This window comes from Salvia splendens, chromosome 20 (genome assembly GCF_004379255.2).
Source record: "Salvia splendens isolate huo1 chromosome 20, SspV2, whole genome shotgun sequence".
Classification (NCBI taxonomy): Eukaryota; Viridiplantae; Streptophyta; class Magnoliopsida; order Lamiales; family Lamiaceae; genus Salvia; species Salvia splendens.
In genome coordinates, this window is record NC_056051.1 from 22,508,789 (window position 1) to 22,530,905 (window position 22,117).

The 22,117-nt window shown below is 39.5% G+C and overlaps 4 protein-coding genes across 5 annotated transcripts; 3 read left to right on the forward strand and 1 right to left on the reverse strand.

Annotated features, from left to right (window-relative positions):
• Positions 1-276: 276 nt before the first annotated feature.
• Positions 277-3,445, forward strand: LOC121780700 (long-chain-alcohol oxidase FAO4A-like). Its single transcript, XM_042178329.1, has 3 exons — positions 277-510; positions 577-846; positions 1,522-3,445. The coding sequence occupies exons 1-3, from the start codon at positions 340-342 to the stop codon at positions 3,253-3,255; spliced, it is 2,175 nt and encodes a 724-aa protein (XP_042034263.1). The 5' UTR covers positions 277-339; the 3' UTR covers positions 3,256-3,445.
• Positions 3,446-4,070: 625 nt separating this feature from the next.
• Positions 4,071-5,849, forward strand: LOC121782803 (protein MODIFYING WALL LIGNIN-2-like). The gene is made up of 3 exons (XM_042180753.1): positions 4,071-4,336; positions 4,393-4,576; positions 5,670-5,849. The coding sequence occupies exons 1-3, from the start codon at positions 4,244-4,246 to the stop codon at positions 5,699-5,701; spliced, it is 309 nt and encodes a 102-aa protein (XP_042036687.1). The 5' UTR covers positions 4,071-4,243; the 3' UTR covers positions 5,702-5,849.
• Positions 5,850-6,349: 500 nt separating this feature from the next.
• On the reverse strand, positions 6,350-10,792 carry LOC121782802 (protein decapping 5-like). Of its 2 annotated transcripts, XM_042180752.1 has the most exons (8): positions 10,469-10,792; positions 9,627-9,727; positions 8,501-8,572; positions 8,052-8,407; positions 7,574-7,964; positions 7,154-7,345; positions 6,966-7,076; positions 6,350-6,879 (listed from the first exon to the last, which is right to left on the reverse strand). In XM_042180752.1, the coding sequence occupies exons 1-8, from the start codon at positions 10,641-10,643 to the stop codon at positions 6,745-6,747; spliced, it is 1,533 nt and encodes a 510-aa protein (XP_042036686.1). In that variant the 5' UTR covers positions 10,644-10,792; the 3' UTR covers positions 6,350-6,744. The 2 variants fall into 2 exon arrangements, with proteins under 2 accessions (XP_042036686.1, XP_042036685.1); XM_042180751.1 differs by having other exon boundaries at positions 7,574-8,407.
• Positions 10,793-13,094: 2,302 nt separating this feature from the next.
• On the forward strand, positions 13,095-21,517 carry LOC121782412 (AP-4 complex subunit epsilon-like). The gene is made up of 11 exons (XM_042180247.1): positions 13,095-13,983; positions 14,442-14,627; positions 15,096-15,311; positions 15,396-15,506; positions 16,248-16,445; positions 16,543-16,674; positions 17,336-17,392; positions 17,498-17,614; positions 19,087-19,164; positions 19,462-19,605; positions 20,086-21,517. The coding sequence occupies exons 1-11, from the start codon at positions 13,417-13,419 to the stop codon at positions 21,127-21,129; spliced, it is 2,850 nt and encodes a 949-aa protein (XP_042036181.1). The 5' UTR covers positions 13,095-13,416; the 3' UTR covers positions 21,130-21,517.
• The last annotated feature ends 600 nt before the right edge of the window (positions 21,518-22,117 follow it).

The window sequence follows — 22,117 nt, forward strand, 5'->3', positions numbered from 1 at the left end:
AAATATTTTTTTAGAGCCAACTGAATCTTATAATTACTTTCTATTTTGCTTTAAAAGTAAATTCAGAGAGAATTATATACAAATAAAAAACGAGTAAAAAATTAAATCAACATAAAAAATATTATGTACAGTAGTTTATGGCAAACAAAAACAAGTGGCACAACTGTATGACACGTCAGCAACTGTATTGAATAATTTAATCCAAATAATTAATCACCATTTATTACTCTGGAAATTACAGTTAGTAGTGTAACAGATATAGATATAGGCGTTGGCTGCCCGCCCTCTCCTTCCATATTCCTCCTTCCTTCCCTCTCTCTGTTTCAAGAAATTTCCAAAATGGCAAAGCGTGTAGAGAAGAAAAAATCCCCATTTTCAGCTGGCCAAATGGAGGCCTTGACTGCTCTCTGCGACACCTTCTTACCCTCCATACCTCTCGATGATATTCACGATGATTCCGTCACTCAATTCTTCCAAACATCAGCCACCCTCTCTTCAACTCACCAAAATGTAAGCTTTTTCACTTACAATCTTTTGTCATAGCCATCTGATTTGAGTGTGTGTGTGTGTGTGCAGGTGGCTGTGTTGATGGGTGAGAAGATCAAACACCCCAAGGTTTATCTCTGCAAAATTGCGCTGTGGTTGCTGTCAACATGGATTGGAACTTTTATATTGTGTGGGAGGAAAAGCTTATCTCCTCATTTCCCTTATTTCAAGAGGTTTTCACTCCTTTCTTGTGAAAACAGAGAGAGCATTGTGCTGTCATGGTCTCAGAGCAACTTGTTTCTCTTGAGACTCCTCTACACTGCCTCCAAAATCTTCATCCTCCTCCTCTTCTTCTCTCAGGTATGCTATTCAAGAATCTGTGGGGTCCGTTCGGTACACGGAATTGAAATTGAATTTTATGAAATTGAATTAGGATTAGAATTTTAAGAAAATGAGTTTGAAGGATTTTTGTCGGTAAAAAATGATATACTAAGTGTGTATGTACTATGTAGTGTGTGTGTTTGCATGTGTAGTGCTAGTGCGTGAAAGTGTCCAATTTTATAACTATTTGAATTCGGATTATCTACTTATGTTATTGAATTCAAATTGTGTAATTGTGATTCAAATCGAAATATATTGTGTTACTAAACATCGGATTTAGAATTGAAGGCTTCAATTCCAATTCCATGATATGGAATGGAGTCTGTGTGATTTATTACAAGTGGGCCCACTAGCAAGGATGTAGGTGGGAGGGTTTGTGTCAATCAGTTCATGAGTTGCAACTTCATTTATTTTGGGTATGATTTATTTCTGCCTCTGTCAAATGATTTTTGAATAGTCCCACTTCAAGTTTCATCGGCTGAAATGATCGGTTGCATGTGATCAAATTGTGTTTTGCTGGTTGGGATGGTGGTTGAAGCATTCAATCTCCCCCATTTATTGTGATGATTTTATGTTGTGGGTGGTCCACTTTAATACTACTCTGTTTCTTGTTGAGATTGGTGAGACTAATGAGGCTGAATGATCACTAATTAGGTGAATGAGAAAGAGGAGAATGTTTCTTGGAAAGCAATAGGCTATAGCCGGCCGGATTTCGCAGCCACGGAGCACGAGAAAGGCAACGACGAGAGGGAGAGGTCGAAGCTTGAGCCGCCCTTAAGCCGGGGTGTCGTTGATCTGGGCCGGTCCAAGGAGGCGGCGGTTCACACTCTGCGAAAATCGGGCTTCGTAGTGTCAAGCATGAGCCCATCGCTCGTTATCAGGTGCGACGTGGTGGTGGTTGGCTCGGGCGCAGGAGGGGGAGTCGTGGCCGGAGTTCTTGCGAAAGCGGGCTACAAGGTGCTTGTGCTAGAAAAAGGGAACTATGTGCCGAGAAATGAATTCTCACTTCTTGAAGGGGAAGCCATGGATGAAATGTACCTAAGCCATGGGGTGTTGGCGACCGAGAACATGGACGTTCTCATCCTCGCTGGCTCGACCGTGGGCGGTGGCACGACGATAAACTGGTCGGCCGCGATCCGGACCCCACTGCATGTTCGAAAAGAGTGGAGTGAGAACCATGGGCTAGAGCTCTTTAGTAGCAAGGTTTATGAGAGGGCATTGGATGTAGTGAGTGAGAGAATAGGAGTTCAATCAGAATTTGATGAGGAAGGGTTCAACAACATGGTGTTGAGAAAAGGGTGCAACAACTTAGGCTACAACGTGGAGACCATCCCCCGAAACTCGGCGCCCGACCACAACTGCGGCTCGTGCTGCCTCGGCTGCCGGGACGGCAAGAAGAAGGGCGTCAACGAGACGTGGCTCGTCGATCTAATCGAGTCGGGAAACGGCGCGGTCCTCCCGGGGTGCGAGGCCACGCGGGTCGTGATCGGGATCGGACGCGCATCGGGGGTGGCGTTCAAGTTCGGGTCCGGGGAGACGGCCGTCGTTGAGGCCCGGGCAACGGTCGTCGCCTGCGGCGCGATATGCACGCCACCGCTGTTAAAGAGGAGCGGGTTGAGGAATCCGAGCATTGGGAGGAACCTCCACCTCCATCCGGTAGTGATGGGGTGGGGGTATTTCCCGGAGGCGGCCTCATGGCCGCCTTCGGCCAAGAGGAGCCACAAGGGGGCCATCATGACAGCAATGACAAAATTCGTTATTGCTGATTATGATGGCATGGCAGGGCCGGGGCCAGGGTATGAGGTGCTCATACAGACCCCGGCCCTGCACCCGGGAATGTTCTCTGCCCTCACGCCTTGGCGTTCAGGGGAGGACATCAAGGCGAGGCTAGTGAAGTTTTCGCGAACGGTCCATATATTCGCGCTAGCGAGGGACCGGGGGTCGGGAGAGGTGAAGTCTCCCGACCACATAAGGTACGAGATGGAGGGCGGGGACGAGGAGAATCTGCGGCGGGGGCTGGGGAGGGTGCTGAGGATACTGGTGGCGGCGGGGGCGGAGGAGGTGGGGACGCAGAACAGGAGGGGGAGGGTGCTGAGGGCGGCGGAGGCGGGAGGGGAGGAGGTGGAGAGGTTCGTGGAGGAGGAGAGCGGGAGGGCGCTGGGGAGGCTGGAGAGCCCGGTGTGCTCGGCGCATCAGATGGGGAGCTGCAGGATGGGGGTGGACCCCAGGGTCTCGGCGGTGGGGCCCACGGGGATGACGTGGGAGGTGGAGGCCCTCTACGTGGCGGACTCGAGCGTGTTCCCCACCGCCCTGGGGGTGAATCCCATGCTCACGGTGCAGGCCATTGCTTACTGCACCGCGCAATCGATTCTTCAAGCTCTTGCATGAACTAGATTCTGTTTTTTTTCCTTTTCAAATTTATGATTTTACGTATTTGTTTATTTCTGTATTTAAATTGTATTTGAATTTAATTAAGGATGTCGTTTTGTATTTGAATTTAATTAAGGATGTCGTTTTATACTCGACTAAGCTATTTTGGAAATAGTAAATATTGGAGTACTACAAAAAGTTTGGTATAGCCGCCTCTATTAGTTGTCTAATTAATTAATTAAAGTATCATGAATCATCATTAATGATCGTATTATAAAGTATGATTTGATTGGAAATTGGAATCGATGCACAATGAATTGTTGGTCTATTTAAATAATGTGGAGCTACCGAAGTATTTTGGCTAGAGGATTATGATTGGATTAGGTTATTAGTAGTAGTACTACATTTTGGTAAAAAAAAGCTAGGCATGTGAAATTTTCATGAATAAAGTTGAAGTATTTGGGTGTGTAAATTTTTGTGATGGCCATTTGACTCGTAATGAGGTTGGAACAGGTTAGGGGTCCACTTTAAAGAGCAGTTGTAATAATGGTTGCTATTCTATTTATTTAAATAAAATTTACTACTACTACCAGACCAGAGTATTATTTTATTGTCCCATAATATTTGATTTTAGGTTTTGACAATTTTAACTATTATAGGACTCCAACAAAATTTGTGATTTAAATACACAATTATCCTTTAATTATGATTAACAGACTATGCAAATAATACTAAACTCTTTGAAAACTAATTACAAATCACAATAATGGAGGTATCGTATCCATCATGGAAGTGCTGGAGTTGACTAGCAAGCAATAGCATTACATTTCCACACTCCAAAATCGAAGCGTCCATTCTCACTCAAACAAACAAGAAAGCCACTTTCCAAACACAAAAGAAAGCAACACATTTTCAAACTCTTGAGTAAACTCCAAGCCTCCTCTCCATATCATATATCCATCATCTTCCACCTCCTGCTCTCCTCTCTATCCCAATTCCAAACCCCATGTTTATGCAGGTTCTAAACCGATACACCTTCTCCTCCATCGCCCTCGTCTCCTTCGTCTTGTGCCTCGCTGCAGAACTCAAGAAAACTAAGGTACTCTACCACCTATATTCTCCTATGTCAATTCTGAGATTCTCCTCTTTTTTCAGAAAGATGATCTCGTATTCAATGGAAAGCTGTGTTACTTGCCAACAAGTTCGTCTTTCGAGCTAGGAATCACAGGCTTAATCTGTCTTAGTATCACCCAAGTCGCCGGAAGTTTATTCATTTACAGAGAATTCACAGTCCGGGGGCTAAATTTACAGTCACACGCAGTTTGCTCGTTTTATCCTGGTTAGACTTCCCTCCACCTTCCCTAAATATGTAATCAAAGTCTGATACCATGATTCAACATTCTACAGCTAAACATAACATATGGTCATGTTTGGTTGTCAGGATTCTGAATGGGAAAATAATCTGATTCCTTAAATTTTAAATTCCTGTATTTGTTTTGGTTTTTAATCAAAATGAGAAAGTAATCAGAATCCCGAAAACAAGGAAAGTTAGTACAACTTTTCAGGATTCTGAATCTAACTCTTCTTAAGTATTCTTTTTCTCAGTTTTAGGATTCCTACATATTTAATGCAATATAGTATAATTTATTATTATTATTATTATTATTATTATTATTATTATTATTATTAATTAAAATGTTTTCAAATAATTTAAAATTATAAATCATATTCATTTCATTATAATAAATAACTATAATTAAAATTATCAAAATTATAACTATATTATTATAATATTTATATATAATAATAATTATTATTATTATAATTACTAATTTATTAAACAATTAAAATATGATTATATAATATAAATCATATACTAATAATAACAATAAATAATTATTATTATTTTATAAATTAATAATTAATCAATAAAGTCATAGTGAAGTTTTGAATTATAAAATTTATTCAATTATAATATTTTTAAATATAATAACAACAACAACAATAATAATAATAATAATAATAATAATATATGTTATGATCCTTATATATTATGATGAATAATCCATATTTAAACTATACATCTTATTAATAAATATAATAACATAATTATTATTATTTGTAACTAATAATTTATTAAAAAATTTATATTATTATTCTCTTTTATACACAAAAGAATAATTAGTAGTATATTTTTAGTTTAATGTTTTAAATCAAATATAAAATTTAAAATCTTGATATTTTCCAAACACATGAAAGTAAAGTTATTATGAATCATATTCTCGGGATTCATTTTCCTAGAAATCATTTTCCTTGTCAACTTTACTTTCCTGTCAACCAAACATGGCCATGCATGAATTCTGAAAAAACAGAGTAATAATTTATAATAAAGTAGTAGTAATTAAATGTTAAATGAATGAATGATGTGGCAGGATTGCCTTTGGAGTTGCAGTGGTTTTACTAAGTGCAGCAAGTAGCATGAACCAGAGTCAAGCCTTCGGAGAAGGATGGTTAGATGGAGAGTGCTACCTAGTTAAAGATGGAGTCTATATTGGCTCAGCCATACTTACCTTGCTGGCGCTCGGCTCAGCCCTTGGCTCTGGTATCATAGCCGTAAGGAAAAACGAAGCTGAAGAAACACAAGGCTCCTTAGTTCATGCAAAAGTTGATAAATGACAAGATTACACCAGAGTAATGCCTAACATAACCAGCAGTTGGTATACGTCTTAATCGCAAAAAACGACTCAATCAAGGTAAAGTGCAGCATAGAGATGTGTCATACATATACATAGACAAAAACCAAATTGGTATATTATATACACACACTTGTAATAGTAGGAGGTACTTGCAACTTCTCAATTGTACTCTAGAAAAACAGCTAGCTCAAAAGGTCAAAATACAAAATAGAGATGATGACATTCAATGAATGAATGGAAGAGTGAATCTTTCTCATCATAACCTACATCGACCTGATATGAATAATCGTTCTGCATTGACAATAGCTGCATATGGGGGAAAACCCAAACAAGTTTAGATTTCAATCTATAATTTCAGGATATGAAAGCACCACTCCTAACGCAACAAGAAACAAGCCAATTCTGTGAATGTAAAGTATTCGAAGAAGCTAGCATGTGACCGTCATTTAAAAACTGCACATCAACAAAGAGAATAACACGATCATGTTAACTAGGTGCTTCTGTTTCTCATTTGTTCTTTTTCTAATTGGCCCTATGCCTAAAGCCTTAGTTGTAAGTACACATCATTAAAAGCCAGTACTTAGAACTAATAATTTGAGAAGTCGGCAGGTTCAAGAGCCCAAAAATAATATGGCCCTGCCATGTCTAAGCTATAGGTGCAAAAAAAATCTAATAAAGTCGCATGCAAACTAATCTCAATATCCTTCATTGCCGATAGAAGAATCAGCTTATTGAAGAACTGAAAGAAGATCCCAATTCAGGTTTCATCAGCAACTTCATGCTTCGAATCATGAAATGACCTCTGTCATCTTTACACATAACGGCCATGACCTCTATAACCATAGTTATATCCTCTTCCCCAATTGTATGGGCCACGATGCTGACCATGTCCACTTCTCTGCCCACCATAACCAAACTGAGATCTTCTTTCAACATAACCAAATGTCTGTAGAACAACAAACTCAGAAATGTGAGTATTTACCAGTAAAAATGTTCACATCCACATATAGAAAGGCCTCTAAAATAGCTAACCTCCGAGTTTAGTTTAACCCTCTCAGATAATTGATTCTGCCCATCCCTAGTTCCCCATCCAAGAGAATTACAAGAAATTGTATCAAAAAAGTCATCCTTACTGTATGCAGGCTGCATGCAGAAGAATAATATTATGATAAAAACAGATATAATCAATTATGGCAGTCATCAAAATTCTTAAATTATACCTTGGGATCACTCTTCGATATCAAGTCAAGTTTATCATCCCCAAATTCTTGGCTATTGATTGCACTTTGCATCCCATCTATATTCACTCTTTGGTTTGCTTTTCCAAGATAACCCCATACTTCATCTTTCTTAAACTTCTCATTCATTGCTTCAAAATCAAATTCTTCAGTAAACTGGAGAGGGGATTGCAACTGCAAATATTCAATAGAATTTTTTGAAGGTTTAGAAGTTCACCCAGGCAATAGGCATATGGAAAAGATATCACAAACAAAAAATAATTTAATCAGCTTATAGATACTCAAAACCCAGAAGAACTAGAACAGGTAAGTGTTATTTGCATTTAGAATTGCAAAATTAGTGGGATTTGGATTTGTACATACCATTATGTATTTAAAACTAAAAGAAACCAGATAGCTGACCTTTTGTGCAGTTGGTGGAAGTGGCAAAAGAGGTGGATGAACTGCTAGGCCAGCAGCTGATGGCAAGAAATTTGGGGAATTTGAACTAGTACCAGTTACATCATTCGGTTCAGCATATAATTTTTTTGACATAGAATATTCAGATAGTCTGGGCTGTGATGGGTTAGGAGCTCCAAGAAAAGAGTTTGATATTTGGCTCATACCAGAAGATGCTGAATATGGTAAAAACTGGGCAGGGAGGGATGATGCATCAGGAACAACTTTGTTAGCAGCTTGAGCTTCAATGCTGCCTGTGTTCTGATAGGCTAATGGCAAAGGTTGGGTCAACCCCCTTGAGTTGATTGTTGTGGAATTATATAAGGGCTGAGATTGCTCTGAAGAAAGTGAATTACTGTGCAGCATGGATGGAAGCAGTTGCTCAGAAGTGGAATTCGGTAACGAATTTAAGCAACTAGAACTGGAAGCTACAAGTTGATACCCGGAAGGAACAAAATCTGACATATTTGTCATTGCCATGGCTGTAGATGCTGGGTTCTGTAAGAGATGCGTAATGGGAGCTGATGACAAGGGATGTTGTTGAGCAATACTAGTGCCCCCTGGTGCTGCATGATATCCCTGCCATTGTGTTGGACCTGTTGGTATGTCATAAGAAGATGAACCGCTATGGGTTGACTGAGACGAACCCCATCCCATCTGACTGCCAGAAGGATTGGAAGGTAACATGTTTAAGTGGGATCTCGCATTCAATCCAGATGATTCACTGTAGAACGTCGAATATCCAGGGACAGGTGAGACCGAATGTGATGAACTATATGGTGGAATATGATAGTTTGACTGCAGTATAAAAGATTAGATCAAAAAAATATCCAACAAAATCATCATAGTTAACAAAATGCAGCAACAGTAAACAAGCATAACACTAACTACCTCTATAATTGCAGGATCGTTGTGAAGTTTCTCCGGCTTTTGGACAAGTGGATTAGTTATAACTTTTACATCCTGCAACAGAAAACATTTTATTACTTCAGCATGTGCAGACTTTTTGCAACAAAAACCACCTATCCAGCACAGGCTACTGTAGAGAAACATGAATAAAAATCCTTAGTTACAAAATCAATCAAAAATCTTTAGCAAAGAAATTCAAGCCATATAAGTTTCAAAACTAGTTCTTTTATGCTCGGAAATTGCTAAAATTAAATTGTGGGCCACAGTGACTTTGGGTTTGCCACTACTATACTAAGATAAGGCCCCAAAATACTAAGGTACTGGATAGGAATCATAGGATCACATTCAGAAATCAAAATCCATTTAGACCAAGGTGAGATACCCATCTCAAAGTCTTTTATATTAAGTGGTTAAAATAATGGATATAAATGTTACTCAAATCAAGCCCCGTAAATTGAGATCAGCCACAAGGCCCACAATGCTACTAGTATGGTAAAAGCTGATCTTTGACAAGAATATACAATGAGCCAACAGAATCATATGATAGAAAAGTAGTACGATATGCCACATTCATCGTGCTCAAATCATTTATAGTTATCTAAATTCTAAACCTCAGTCATAAGAACTATCTTAAAAAGTAATTATGGTGCTGGATTGTTCTCAAACTTAGTATACAAGCACCTAAGAGAAATTATCAAACAGATTCTCACACAATAACAATAATAGCTATGCAGAAAATCAACAAAATCATTTCTTAAGTTATTACATTGAGCACTTGACCAAGTATTCTGATATGCGCGGCAACATGCAACATCAATTACTCAATGTGAAATAACACAACACAAGAGAGTGAACCAAAGCATGTGAGCAAAAAGGAAAGGAGGACAGCTCAGAGTTATAATTACAATGATATGCGTCAGGTCAACCCACTAATCTCGACACAAAAAGTATGGGACCCATGATGGCTTTATTGAACGAAATAACAACCTTGTACAACGAATTATCAGCTCATGAAGCCACAACCCATAAAAAATCGTGTTTGAAACTAATAGGAGTTTAACAATTAAAAATCACAATTAGGCCTTCCAAGAGAGCAATCCATACTTACTTTAATGTCACTCCCACGAAACAGAATGTATTCAAAGACTTTGTCGCTAGGTGGAACTTCTTTCCCGTCATTCCTTCTCCCCTCTGTGCCAAATGTTCTCACTGCAATCAATCAATAAATTATTAATTTGAATAGGAAAAGATACAAATTCATTCCAAATTAAATAGCAGATGGCAGCACAAGATGAATTTGGAATTCGGTAATCTACAGCTGATGAAGTTAAAATATCAAAATTATACTTCTGATTTTGATCAATAACTAAAATATAGATTCACTATTTTTTGGTAACAGAGCTTTGCCCAACCAATAAAAAGTAATCCATTACACTTCATATATCTTTCAATCCCAGAGCACATCCCACTGAGGGGGCGTGCAAAGTGCAAACTCAGATATAAAATAATGACACGTTCTCCTTAAAGCCATTCTTATCAGATACGAAGAAGTTTGCGAAGAATAAAGCGACACTATAAGCAACTAATGCAATTGGCAACAATCAACAGCTAAGCAGTAACGACCTTCACCTGAACAATGGAAAACTGCAAAAACAAGTGTATACTTTTTGACATATTAAATATATTAAGACAAACGGCTGAGTCTATGCAGCATTTCCTAAAACCTTTCCGTTCTAATCACTAAGACCTAAGGTTCCTCTCCAAAACAACGCGCTCCGCTATAGGATGTTTGATGTTTCCAAAAATGAAGAACATTGACCAATATGAGCACACATGTGATAAAAAAAATGCAATCCCTAGAAATCGAAGCGCAAAGCAATGGCGGAAAACAAAATAAAAAATAAGGGGAACTGGAAAAGTAAAATATCCTATTGGCAAAAAGGAAATCACCGTCTTTGAGGCCGAAGGTGGAATCCTGAGGATTTAGGAAGTACAGAATCCCCTCGTAGCGAATCTCGGATTTCGACATGACGCTTATGAAGCTTCCGATGAAGGAATCCCCCGCCGACGATGGAGAGGGCTGCGACGTCGCATTGTTGCCGTTACTAGAAGGTTCTTTCGACATCGATGAGCGTGAAAACGAAAACTAAATCGTTCGGCAAACGGAGGAGAAGAAATCTTTCTCAAGGCATGGAGAAATGATTCGATGATTTTGTTAGTGTGTGTATCAGTGTATGTGTGTGTGAAAAATGGGAATCCGGATTTTCGGCAGCGTTGTATACTTTTGGATGGTAGTGGGATAATTTATGTTCTATTTGTAAATTAGAGCATCCACAATGGGGCGACCGCGCCATATGGCCCGCTAAGTCAGCAGTTTTATCCTCCAACCTCCCACCTGCAATGGGGCACCCTAAGGCGCGCCTTATACATTTTATTTTATTTGAATATTTAAATAACAAAAATTGGAAAAAACTTCATTTCATATATAAAAATTGTACATTACAATACGAATTAAAAAAATACGCAAACTCAACGACGGCGGTTACGGGCCCACACTTCTTCAATCATGTTGTTCATGAGTTGCGCATGGTCTTGTTGGTTGCGCATTGAGGCCTGTCTAGCTAGAACTTCATCCAAGCCCGACGACAATCCTCTAGCGGGGGGCTCGGTCGTCGTGCTGGACGAGCTAGATGCACCGTCATCATCGTTCCACTCGGTGATGCTCCCACCTTCATGCTCGACTATCATGTTGTGCAATAATGCACGCATACATGACGTCAGCGATGATTTCTTTGAACCAAAGACGAGCCGGCCCTCTCACAACGGCCCACAGTGATCGGAGAACACCAAATGCCCGCTCGACATCCTTCCGCGCCGACTCCTGCTTTTGCGCAAATAAAACCCTCTTCTCACCCATTGGGCAGCTGATCGTCTTCAGAAAAACAGGCCACCTTGGGTATATACCATCGGCCAAGTAGTACCCCATGTGGTATAGGTGCCTGTTGGCAGTGAACTCGATGGTCGGGCCGTTGCCGTTGCATTGCTCGGCGAAGAGGGTGTAGGAATTGAGGACGTTGATGTCGTTGTTCAACCCGGCTACGCCGAAGTACGCATGCCAGATCCAGAGCCGATGGTCAGCGACGGCTTCGAGGATCAAAGTCGGATGGCTGCCCTTGTATCCACTAGTGAATTGGCCTCTCCACGCGCGTCGGACAATTCTTCCACTCCCAGTGCATACAGTCGATGCTCCTTAGCATCCCAGGAAAGCCGTGCGTCGTCTCATGCATCTTCATCAGGCCCAGACAATCAGTGGCAGTCGGCTTGCGCAAATATGTGTCAGCGTAGGCCTCCACAACTCCCCTACAAAATCTCTTCAAGCACTCCCGGCCTGTTGTCTCCCCGACGTGGAGGTACTCGTTTAGTTTTAAAATAAGCTGAATTGAAATAATTATAAAACGAGGTAATTGAGACCGAATATTCGTTGTATTGACAAATGTAAAATTATACAACGAACATGGAAAGGAGAGCTGCTGGATTTGCGTCATTGAAAGGAGAGCTGCTGGATTGGAAATGGGTCTCCGGACGCGGATGGTTAAGGGCGTCGAGATTGGGTCTGTAATCTCCAAACGCCGAGCGGCTCAGATTCCTCGGCAAAGGTTGGGGCGTGGGAGAAGACCTCTACGGCTGAGATGGTGGAGGAGTTGGACTCGATGCCCACGACGGGAGAGATTGACTCCAACACCATGGCTGGGATGGAGAGCCGCCATATCCCGACGGCTGAGAAGGATAGCCGCCATATCCCGACGGCTGAGAAGAATAGCCGCCATATTCCGACGGTTGGGAAGGATTGCCGCCATATTCCGATTCGTGCGAGTCGGGTGATTCGTCGTCTCCACTGTGCATTTTTAGAGAGTGAAAGTGTAGATAGTGAATGGAGGGAGAGTGTGTGAAAATGGTGTAAATGGATGGTGGAGAAGTGGTACTTATAGAGTTAATTTTCGAAAGAAAAAAAAAATCGAAGGGGGCTATAGGCGCGCCGATCGCCGCCCCACTAGACCGCCGCGCCTATAGGCGCGGCTATGGGCGAAAGCCGCGTCCTTGCCCCAAAAACGCCGATCATCCGTCCGCCCCGGGGCGGATGTCTCTCCCACTATAAGGCGCCCCGTCGCCCCATCCCCCTCAGGGGCTATAGGCGCGCCTATGCTATAGTGGATGCTCTTAATTGCCATTGCCGTCATGTTTTGATGGAGCAGTAATAAAGATAGTACCTTTTTCGGACCATTTTTGTTTCTCTGGAATTTAAAAATAAAAAAAATAAATATTTTGAACAAAAATTATATTTAGGACTAAAATTAAAATTTATACTACTTTATATAAACTTTAAACATTTTATACTAATATAAATTAAATTAAACATTTTAAATGAATGGTATAATTAGGCTGATAAATATTCATATAAATAAAAATATAAATATGAATATGAGTATTTTATCAATAGAATATAGTGTGACAACACTCATATAAATATTTGAAGCATGGAAATCATTCAGAAAAAAAATTTGTACACTAGGTAGCAATGATTGTACATAGACGATTCTCACTTCAAATCCACGCCTTCTTCTCTCTCCGTCTCTGCATACCTTCTTCCACGTTTTACACAGACAAAAAAATACACACAAATCTCCAATTCACACACTAATCTATTGTCTCTCCCCTGTTTCTGTCTCTGGATCTTCACCTCGTCTCTGCCGATTTCCCCCAATTTCTCGAACGCTAAACCCAAATCTGCTCCAAATTTACAACCCCGCCCCCAAATTTCGTCAAATCGATCCAATTCTCTTCAATCCTAAGCGAGTTCAAAGCTGGAGCAGCTAAAGACAATCGGCCGGGAGCTCGCGATGGGCTCCCAAGGCGGATTCGGCCAGTCCAAGGAGTTCCTCGACCTCATCAAATCAATCGGCGAGTCCCGATCCAAAGCCGAGGAAGACCGCATTGTATTGCGCGAAGTGGAGACTCTCAAAGTTAGGTTGAACGACCCCAACACCCCCAAATACAAGCTCAAGGAGTACATAATTCGCCTCCTCTATGTCGAGATGCTCGGCCACGACGCCTCCTTCGGGTACATCCACGCTGTGAAGATGACGCACGACGAGAATTTGCTGCTCAAGAGAACTGGATACCTGGCGGTGACGCTGTTTCTGAATGAGGATCATGATTTGATCATTTTGATCGTGAACACGATACAGAAGGACTTGAAGAGTGATAATTTTTTGGTCGTTTGCGCGGCATTAAATGCGGTGTGTAGGCTGATCAATGAGGAGACGATTCCGGCGGTTCTGCCGCAGGTTGTGGACCTGTTAGGGCACCAGAAGGAGGCGGTGAGGAAGAAGGCTGTCATGGCTCTTCACCGGTTTTCTCAAAAGGCTCCTGGGTCGGTTTCCCATCTTGTTTCCAATTTCCGCAAGGTGCTTATTCTCTATTGTCAATGTATCTACAACTACAAGTGTATATATGTTAGAGATCTAACAGTATATATTAATAAGTTCGTAACTTCATATTAAAAAAATGGTGGTATATGCAACTCCTTCACTTTAAAATCGAAGCTAACTGCAAACTATTGCTAGATTGTAAAAAAACCACAATTTTGCCTTTTGCAATATATGCGTCCTTGTAGTTATGGAATGGCTTTGTGATAAATCTAAAACATGCATGATTTGTAGCATTTAGGACGATAATATAACTTTTATAATCAGAGTCATCAGACAAAAGTTCGGATTGCATGCAGCTCATTAGTTCTTAAAAGTGATTAGAGATCCCTAAGAGTGTGGACAATAGATAATATGAATTGTATTATATTGTGTTGTATCAATGATTGAGTGCAGGAAATAATTATTTCTTTTCTCACCAAATAATTTTATTGCAGAAACTTTGTGATAATGATCCTGGGGTCATGGGTGCTGCTCTTTGCCCGCTATTTGATCTTATTAATGCTGATGTTGACAAATATAAGGACCTGGCGGTTAGTTTCGTAAACATTCTTAAGCAAGTAGCTGAGCGCAGACTACCAAAGAGTTATGACTATCATCAGATGCCTGCTCCATTCATTCAGGTGACACTGCTTTTCCTTCACGCCTTATGCATTTCACGCATCTAGCTAGGCTTTTCTGTTTGATCATGTTCTGAGTGGAAGACCCGACTTAGAAGAAGGCTAGAAGAGTAATGATTTTTCCCTTCTGGTTATGATTTGAGGTGGGATTTGCATATCACTATATTGTATAGAGCATCCCAACCCCACGTGGGCTTATGATGTCACGTCTTTTCATTTTACTTCTCCAGTGTAAGACATATGCATCTTATCTTGAGTACAACACTATAGTCCCTACTATGCTACAAATACGTACTTGCTGTATTGTAATATGCTCCCTAGTGAAGGCCAAAGCAACATACAACTGTAGAGAATGTTATTTTCTGCATAAATATAGGGATTGCAAAGAGGGATACCTGAATCTTGGTTTTCTATTTATGCTCTCATTATTCATCTTTTTTTTTGTAATTAATATATTCTGTGGTTTCACAGATCAAATTATTGAAAATTCTATCCCTACTGGGTACTGGTGACAAGAAGGCCAGTGAACAAATGTACACAATTGTTGGTGACATAATGAGAAAATGCGATTCAACAAGCAATATTGGGAATGCCATTCTTTACGAGAGCATTTGTTGTGTTTCATCATTACACCCCAACCCAAAGTTGCTTGAAGCTGCTGCTGATGCCATTGCAAAATTTCTAAAAGTATGTCTTCTAAAACTTGAAGATATTCCGGAATCAAAATTTTATGGTGTTTTGTATAATAGCTAGACCATGTCTGATGGACAGAGCGACAGCCACAACCTGAAGTATCTTGGTATCGATGCTCTTACTCGACTAATAAAGATAAACCCAGAAATAGCTGAGCAACATCAACTGGCTGTAATTGATTGCTTAGAGGTAAGACATGTTGTTTCTATATGAATGTACATGGTATCTGATTTAATTTCAATAGTCTGGTATGACTCAAAATTGCTGTCATAACTCATAAGCATACTCAAAAGTTAGAATTTGATGTTTCTAGACAATAGTTAATTTGCACCCTAGATTTAAACTTGAAATCTGAATCCGTTAAGACTTAAGCATATGAAGTTTGGATGGACTGGATAATTTTGTTGTGGTGTTAGTGTCAAGTAAGAGTCAACGACTCAATATAAATGATACCACTAAATTGAAATCCAAGGTACTTGATAATGGATAAAGCACTGATATATATTTTCCTTCGAATATGTCAGACCAGATTTGTTACTTAGAGTGCTAGTCTTTGGCTTGGCTGGTTTAGTTGTTATTCTTTATTTGTGATTTTATGCTACTCTGTCCGTCCCACTCTAAGTGAACCATTTTCCTTTTCGTGATGTCCCACTCTAAATGACACATTTCTAAAAATAGAAACATAACTCTCTCTACTTTTCCCTCTCTCTTACTCTATTCTCTCCACTTAACTCACAAAACAACACTACATAAAATCCCGTGCCGGAATAGAAATGTTCCACTTAGAGTGGGACGGAGGTTGTATTATTTTGATTTAAAAGTAACTATTGCATGTTTACGTATCAAGCTTGACTAAATCTCGTAATGGCTTCTTATGATTAAATTACTGTATCTTTTTCTGCTTCAGAAAATTTATTCTGTGTTTTGCAGGACCCAGATGATACCTTAAAGCGAAAGACATTTGACCTGCTCTACAAAATGACCAGCTCATCGAATGTAGAAGTAATTGTGGACCGCATGATTGAGTACATGATAAGCATCAATGATAGTCATTACAAAACCGAAATAGCTTCAAGATGTGTTGAACTTGCCGAGCAATTTGCTCCAAACAACCAATGGTTCATACAGGTTCTCATTGATTTGTTATTTTGAATCAGAGGTCTTAAATGTTAGTACTATCTTCATATTTGATGAGTTTTTGTTTTTCTGTTTTTTCATTTTTCAGACCATGAATAAAGTGTTTGAGCATGCAGCTGACCTGGTGAATGCTAAAGTTGCACATAATTTGATGAAATTGATTGCAGAGGGATTTGGAGAGGATGATGATACCGCAGATAGTCAGCTTAGATCATCTGCTGTATGTTTTCTTCTGCCATCTAAATTTGGATGTTGTATACATACTTGGGTCTCACTTCACCTAATTATCAATTAACTATCTCTGAAATCATTAGTTAGTCGATGAAATCTTACGTGTGTGATTAGTTGTTAGTGTTTATCTGCATCATGTTGCTCTAGAAACTCTACTACTATATTATGTCTGGTCTTGATGAGGACGATACTCTATAGTCTATATTTGTGATATTTTGATAACCCATTTTTTTTTGTTTCTGGAAGAGAGGGACAGTATCATCGATATATTTTTATTAGTAGGCAATAGCGGACAAATATAGTTGGAACTCTTTGGGTGTTGATTCGATCAGCTCTAATTCTTTTAAAGCCAGTTCCTGTTATTCTTTTATGACATGTTTTTAAGGGCTTTGTGGCCATTAGGGTATGCGAGGTTCATCTCTTTCTCGTCTTAGAAGTCTGCAGAAGAATCCTTGACTTAACTAGTCTACTTTTGTTTTCAAGGGTGATGTTTATGCTAACTTTTTAAATTTGATATTTTCTCAATAAACCATTATAAAATACAGCCTCTCTGCTTACTTTTATCTCCTGGAATCTGATTTGATGACTTAGTAATGTTTCTGCTCATTTAGCATATCTCATCAAAATCTGCTATTATCAATTGAGTGCAGGTGGAGTCTTACCTTCGAATTATGGGAGAGCCAAAATTACCTTCTGCTTTTCTTCAAGTATGTTACTGAAGACTCCTTTTATCCCCCCCCCCCCCAGGTTTGAAGTGGCAGCTTGCCATCTAAGCTTGCTCACCTTTCACCATGCTTTCTGTAATGCTGCAGGTAATTTGTTGGGTCTTAGGAGAATATGGGATTGCAGATGGTAAATATTCAGCCTCATACATCATTGGGAAGTTGTGTGATGTTGCAGAGGCACACCCCGATGATGATACAGTGAAGGTAGGTATTTAGTCTGTCAAATTGCGCAATATCATGTGCCGCACATTTACAAAGTCGAGCATTGCTCCTGTGCTGTGTATGGTACATATTTTTGGTATCACCGCTACTTGTCTGGTCATGACTCTCTGAACTCTGGAAACTGAAAACAGTGTGCAGTTATAATAATTTTGTGAACTTGTACCCCCTGTTGCTTTATAGAACTCATCTATCGGCAGCATATAATATGCACAGCGAATCTCTTTGTTACCTGTTAAAAAGCTAGTAACTAGTACTCCCTCCGTTCCACAAGAATATGCACTTTTGTTGGGCACGAGTTTTAATGCACAATTGGTAAAGTATGAGAGAAGTAGAAAGAAAAAGCAATTAAAGTAATGTTAGTGGAGAATGGGTCCCACCCTATTAGAGAGAAGAGTTTCCAAATTTAGAAAGTGCATATTCTTGTGGGACAAACTAAAAAGGAATGCGTGCATATTTTTGTGGGACGGAGGGAGTGTTAGTTTACGAATAAATGTAGGGCTTTATTTTGGATAGAATATGAAGCAACTGAAACTGAAGAATCCAGTTTGTATGAATTGCTGAGCATAAGAGTTATAATTATTTAAGGTAGCAAGTGATTTGAATTCCTTGCCCATACCCTAATGTAAACTGATCACCCAAAAAAGTTGTGCTTCAGATAGTGTGAGAATACTGTGATAGCTGGTAAACTCATTTACTGTTGTTGTGTGTTCTGTGCTCTTGCAACTGTGGACGATGACTGACCCATGAATTTTATTCAGGCGGTTCAACTTTTAATAATATAACACCTATATCATTGCTGACTCTAAAAATAGAATGGCAAATTGATAACAAATTTCATTGTCTTAGTGTCAGCTTAAGTTCATTTCAATATTGAAAATCAATACATTAATAAATAATCCCATAACATTGTAAATTTTGAATGGTGTGTGCCTAAATAGAATTCTTTGCACTTAAGATCTGTTGTGCGCTGTAACATTGTTCTGTGCCACTGCCATCATAAATTTCACTTCAACAGAATGTAGATTTTAAATTTTCTGTGCCTAAAAATGCCATAACATAGTGATTTTTGAATTGTGTTTGTTGAATTTGTTGAAAAGTTTTGGGTTATGCGTTTCTGATAGATTTTAGTTATAACCTCTTGTCTAGTAGAGGAATTATTTGAATTACAGATTTACAGGGGACAACTAATAGATTATTCAGCAGTACGAAGAGAATTTAAGAACTTTTGAATGACTCACCAGATTGTCATATCTCAAGCATTTAAAGCAACTAATAATGATGAATAATTTATTAAATGAAAGAGGCTTTTAGACAAGCGAACTGCAAACATGCCCCATCCTAGTTACCCTGCATATTTAATTGGCTCCATATCACTACTCCATTATTTTCTTATTACTACACTAACTTGATAAAATGATCCTCTGTGTAATATCTATTATCCTGCTTGTTTGAAGGCATACGCAGTGACAGGAATAATGAAGATATACTCATTTGAAATAGCATCTGGGAATCCCGTAGACTTACTGCCCGAGGTAAACATTCTGGGTTTTGTATGATGGTGTTGAAATCTTAACTATGTCTTGAGTATATATCCATTATTCCTAGAATTTATAATACCCATATCTAGTGCTAGTGTTGGTGGTATGCAATTTTAGATGTCTGTTATATGCACTTGCTATTTCATAATCATATCTTTGCTGTACATAACTTTTTGTGAGTGGTTAGCACGAGGATTCCGACTAGTTCTGGAATTTTTTCTTCTCTGTTATCCCGCTGGATTGGTACAATATGGAGAGATTTTCGTATTTGTAACATCTTACTTTCTACAGTGCCAATCACTGATTGAAGAAATGTTGGCATCTCACTCAACGGACCTTCAGCAGCGTGCATATGAGCTTCAATCCATCTTCACTTTAGATGCTCGAGCTGTCAAGAAAATAATGCCTATGGATTCAACTTGTGATGACATTGAGGTGACAATTTCTCTCACATTCAAGCATTAGTTTGTGCATCCTTACTGCTGGCTGAATACATTTCCACCAAGCCAACAAATACTTTTCTGCCTGCAACACGGACTGACTGGGCCAGGGAGCTCTCTTTACTTACGACACGAAACTCATTGTTGGCTTGGCATATAATGAATATGAACTTTTGAAGAGAACTCCCACCCACCCACCCACCCACAATCCTATAGGCAATGTTTAAAAACACTTGGTTGTTTTCAACTACCTTCTCATCCAAATTTAAAATATGGCATAGTATTGCTCGATAGTTGGATGCTGTATGATTTGATACCTGATAGCCTTACTGCTGTATGTTTGTTTTGGACTATCAACACCATATGATCCGTCTGATATCAATTTACATATAATAGCTTGTCTGCTGCCTCTGTTGTTGTTTTTGGTTATATCAAGTGTCCACCAGTGCTAATAATGCCTTCCAATTTTCCGCAGATTGACAAAAACCTTTCATTTCTAGATGGTTATGTCCAACAAGCAATAGAAAATGGTGCTCAGCCATATATTCCGGAGAGTGAGCGCCTTGGAATATCAAGTATAAGCGATTTCAGGAGTCACGACGTACACGAACCATCCACACATGCTCTTAGGTTTGAGGCCTACGAGTTGCCTAAACCATCTTTGCCTCATAATATTCCTCCTGTATTAGCATCCTCCACTGAGCTTGTTCCTGTCGAGCCATCATATGTTATTGATATCCCGCATCCTACTTCTGCTCCGTCAGCTTCTGATACTGGGTCATCGGAACTGAAACTACGGCTTGACGGGGTTCAGAAGAAGTGGGGACGGCCTACTTACTCCTCTCCAGCACCATCTAGTTCAAGCACCGACCTGGTGAAGGTTCAGAATGAGGCACCCAGACCAGACTCAGCAAGCAGTTCAAAACCTAAAACTCGTGATTCGTCTTATGATTCAAGAAAGCAGCAAACTGAAATCCCTCCAGAAAAGCAAAGACTCGCAGCATCACTTTTTGGGGGCTCATCAAAATCTGAGGGCAGACAGCCTCCTAGCCAGAAAAATTCAAAAACTCAGAATCACACTTCAGATAAGTCTCGTTCATCGAAGGCTTCAGCTCCTGACACTGCTGTAAAACCATCCCAGCCACCTCCAGACTTGCTGGACTTAGGTGAACCATCTATTGCTAGCAGCGTACCTTCAGTAGATCCTTTCAAGCAATTTGAAGGTCTTTTTGATTTCACACAAGAAACAACCCCAGCAAGTACAGGTGGAGTTGATGGTGCTTCTAAAGATTCCGATTTCACATCTCTTTTTGCAGACATGTCTCTATCTGCCCAGAGTAATATTGATCCGAACCCAGAATCTAATGGTCTTGGGGGAAGTAAAGTCGAACCTACATCACCCCAATTGAACAAGGGGCCAAATTTGAAGGAAGCTTTGGAAAAGGACGCACTTGTAAGACAAGTGGGCGTGACACCATCTGGTCAGAACCCCAACTTATTTAAAGATTTACTAGGCTAGATTTGTGTGTGAGAACCTGGATACATTAATTGAGTTGGATTCCCCGAGGATAGTTCTACACCTTGGTTTGTTAGCCACGGCGAACAAGGATGCAATCTAATGACAGGTCAGGAGCAGAAGCCCTCTGGTGTTGGTAGCAGTTTCAGCTCAACTCTATATTGATGATTGCTGGGATCATTCCGGTATGTAGCAAATTCAGTAAGTACAGGTTTTTCAAATGTCGATACGCCTTTATCGGCCATGTTTAAAAGCTCGGAACAATTTTTGATACATTAAAGGGAGTGCCGGAGATGCATTGTTGGGTCTTTATTTCACGATGTAATAAAAGTATTGCTGTTATATTGTCTTCAGCTGTTATTTTATAAAACACAGCTTAATTTCGCAAAAACTCAGGTGGTTTATGCTTTATGTTGTTATCTATACCTTTGTTATTTACTAACAACCTTCTACAAAATTAGTCACTATGATGGCTATGATGCTGACATGGCTGGACATTAATTAGTTTTGATTTGCTTTCTTTTTATAAATTGAGGTTTACTAGATTCTCTAAATGGGTTTGATAGTATTTTTTTTTCACCAATTAGAATTTCATTTTAGTTTATTCTTTTTTTTCTAGTTTACTACTATTTCCTTATGTCTTAAAATCAGTGTCTATATAGACTTGAGTTCCTTAACTAGTATTTCCTATATGTCTTAGAATTATAAATGACTTCAGTACGATGATGAAATTGAAAATCGATCAATAATATTGTATTGTGAGTTTATCTCTCTTGTGAAGTTCTAATTCATCGAGATTTTTTATCCGACTTATCAAATGAACTTTCACACTCGTTTGGGGCATTAATCATCACATCCGCGACTTATCAGATGGTTCTTCAATCTCGTTTTTGGTGTTATTCATTTATCATATTAAGCCTTCCATCGCGTTCTTTGCATAATCCTTCTTTTTTCAGCAATCAAGCGACGGGGATCGTATAAGGCTACATGC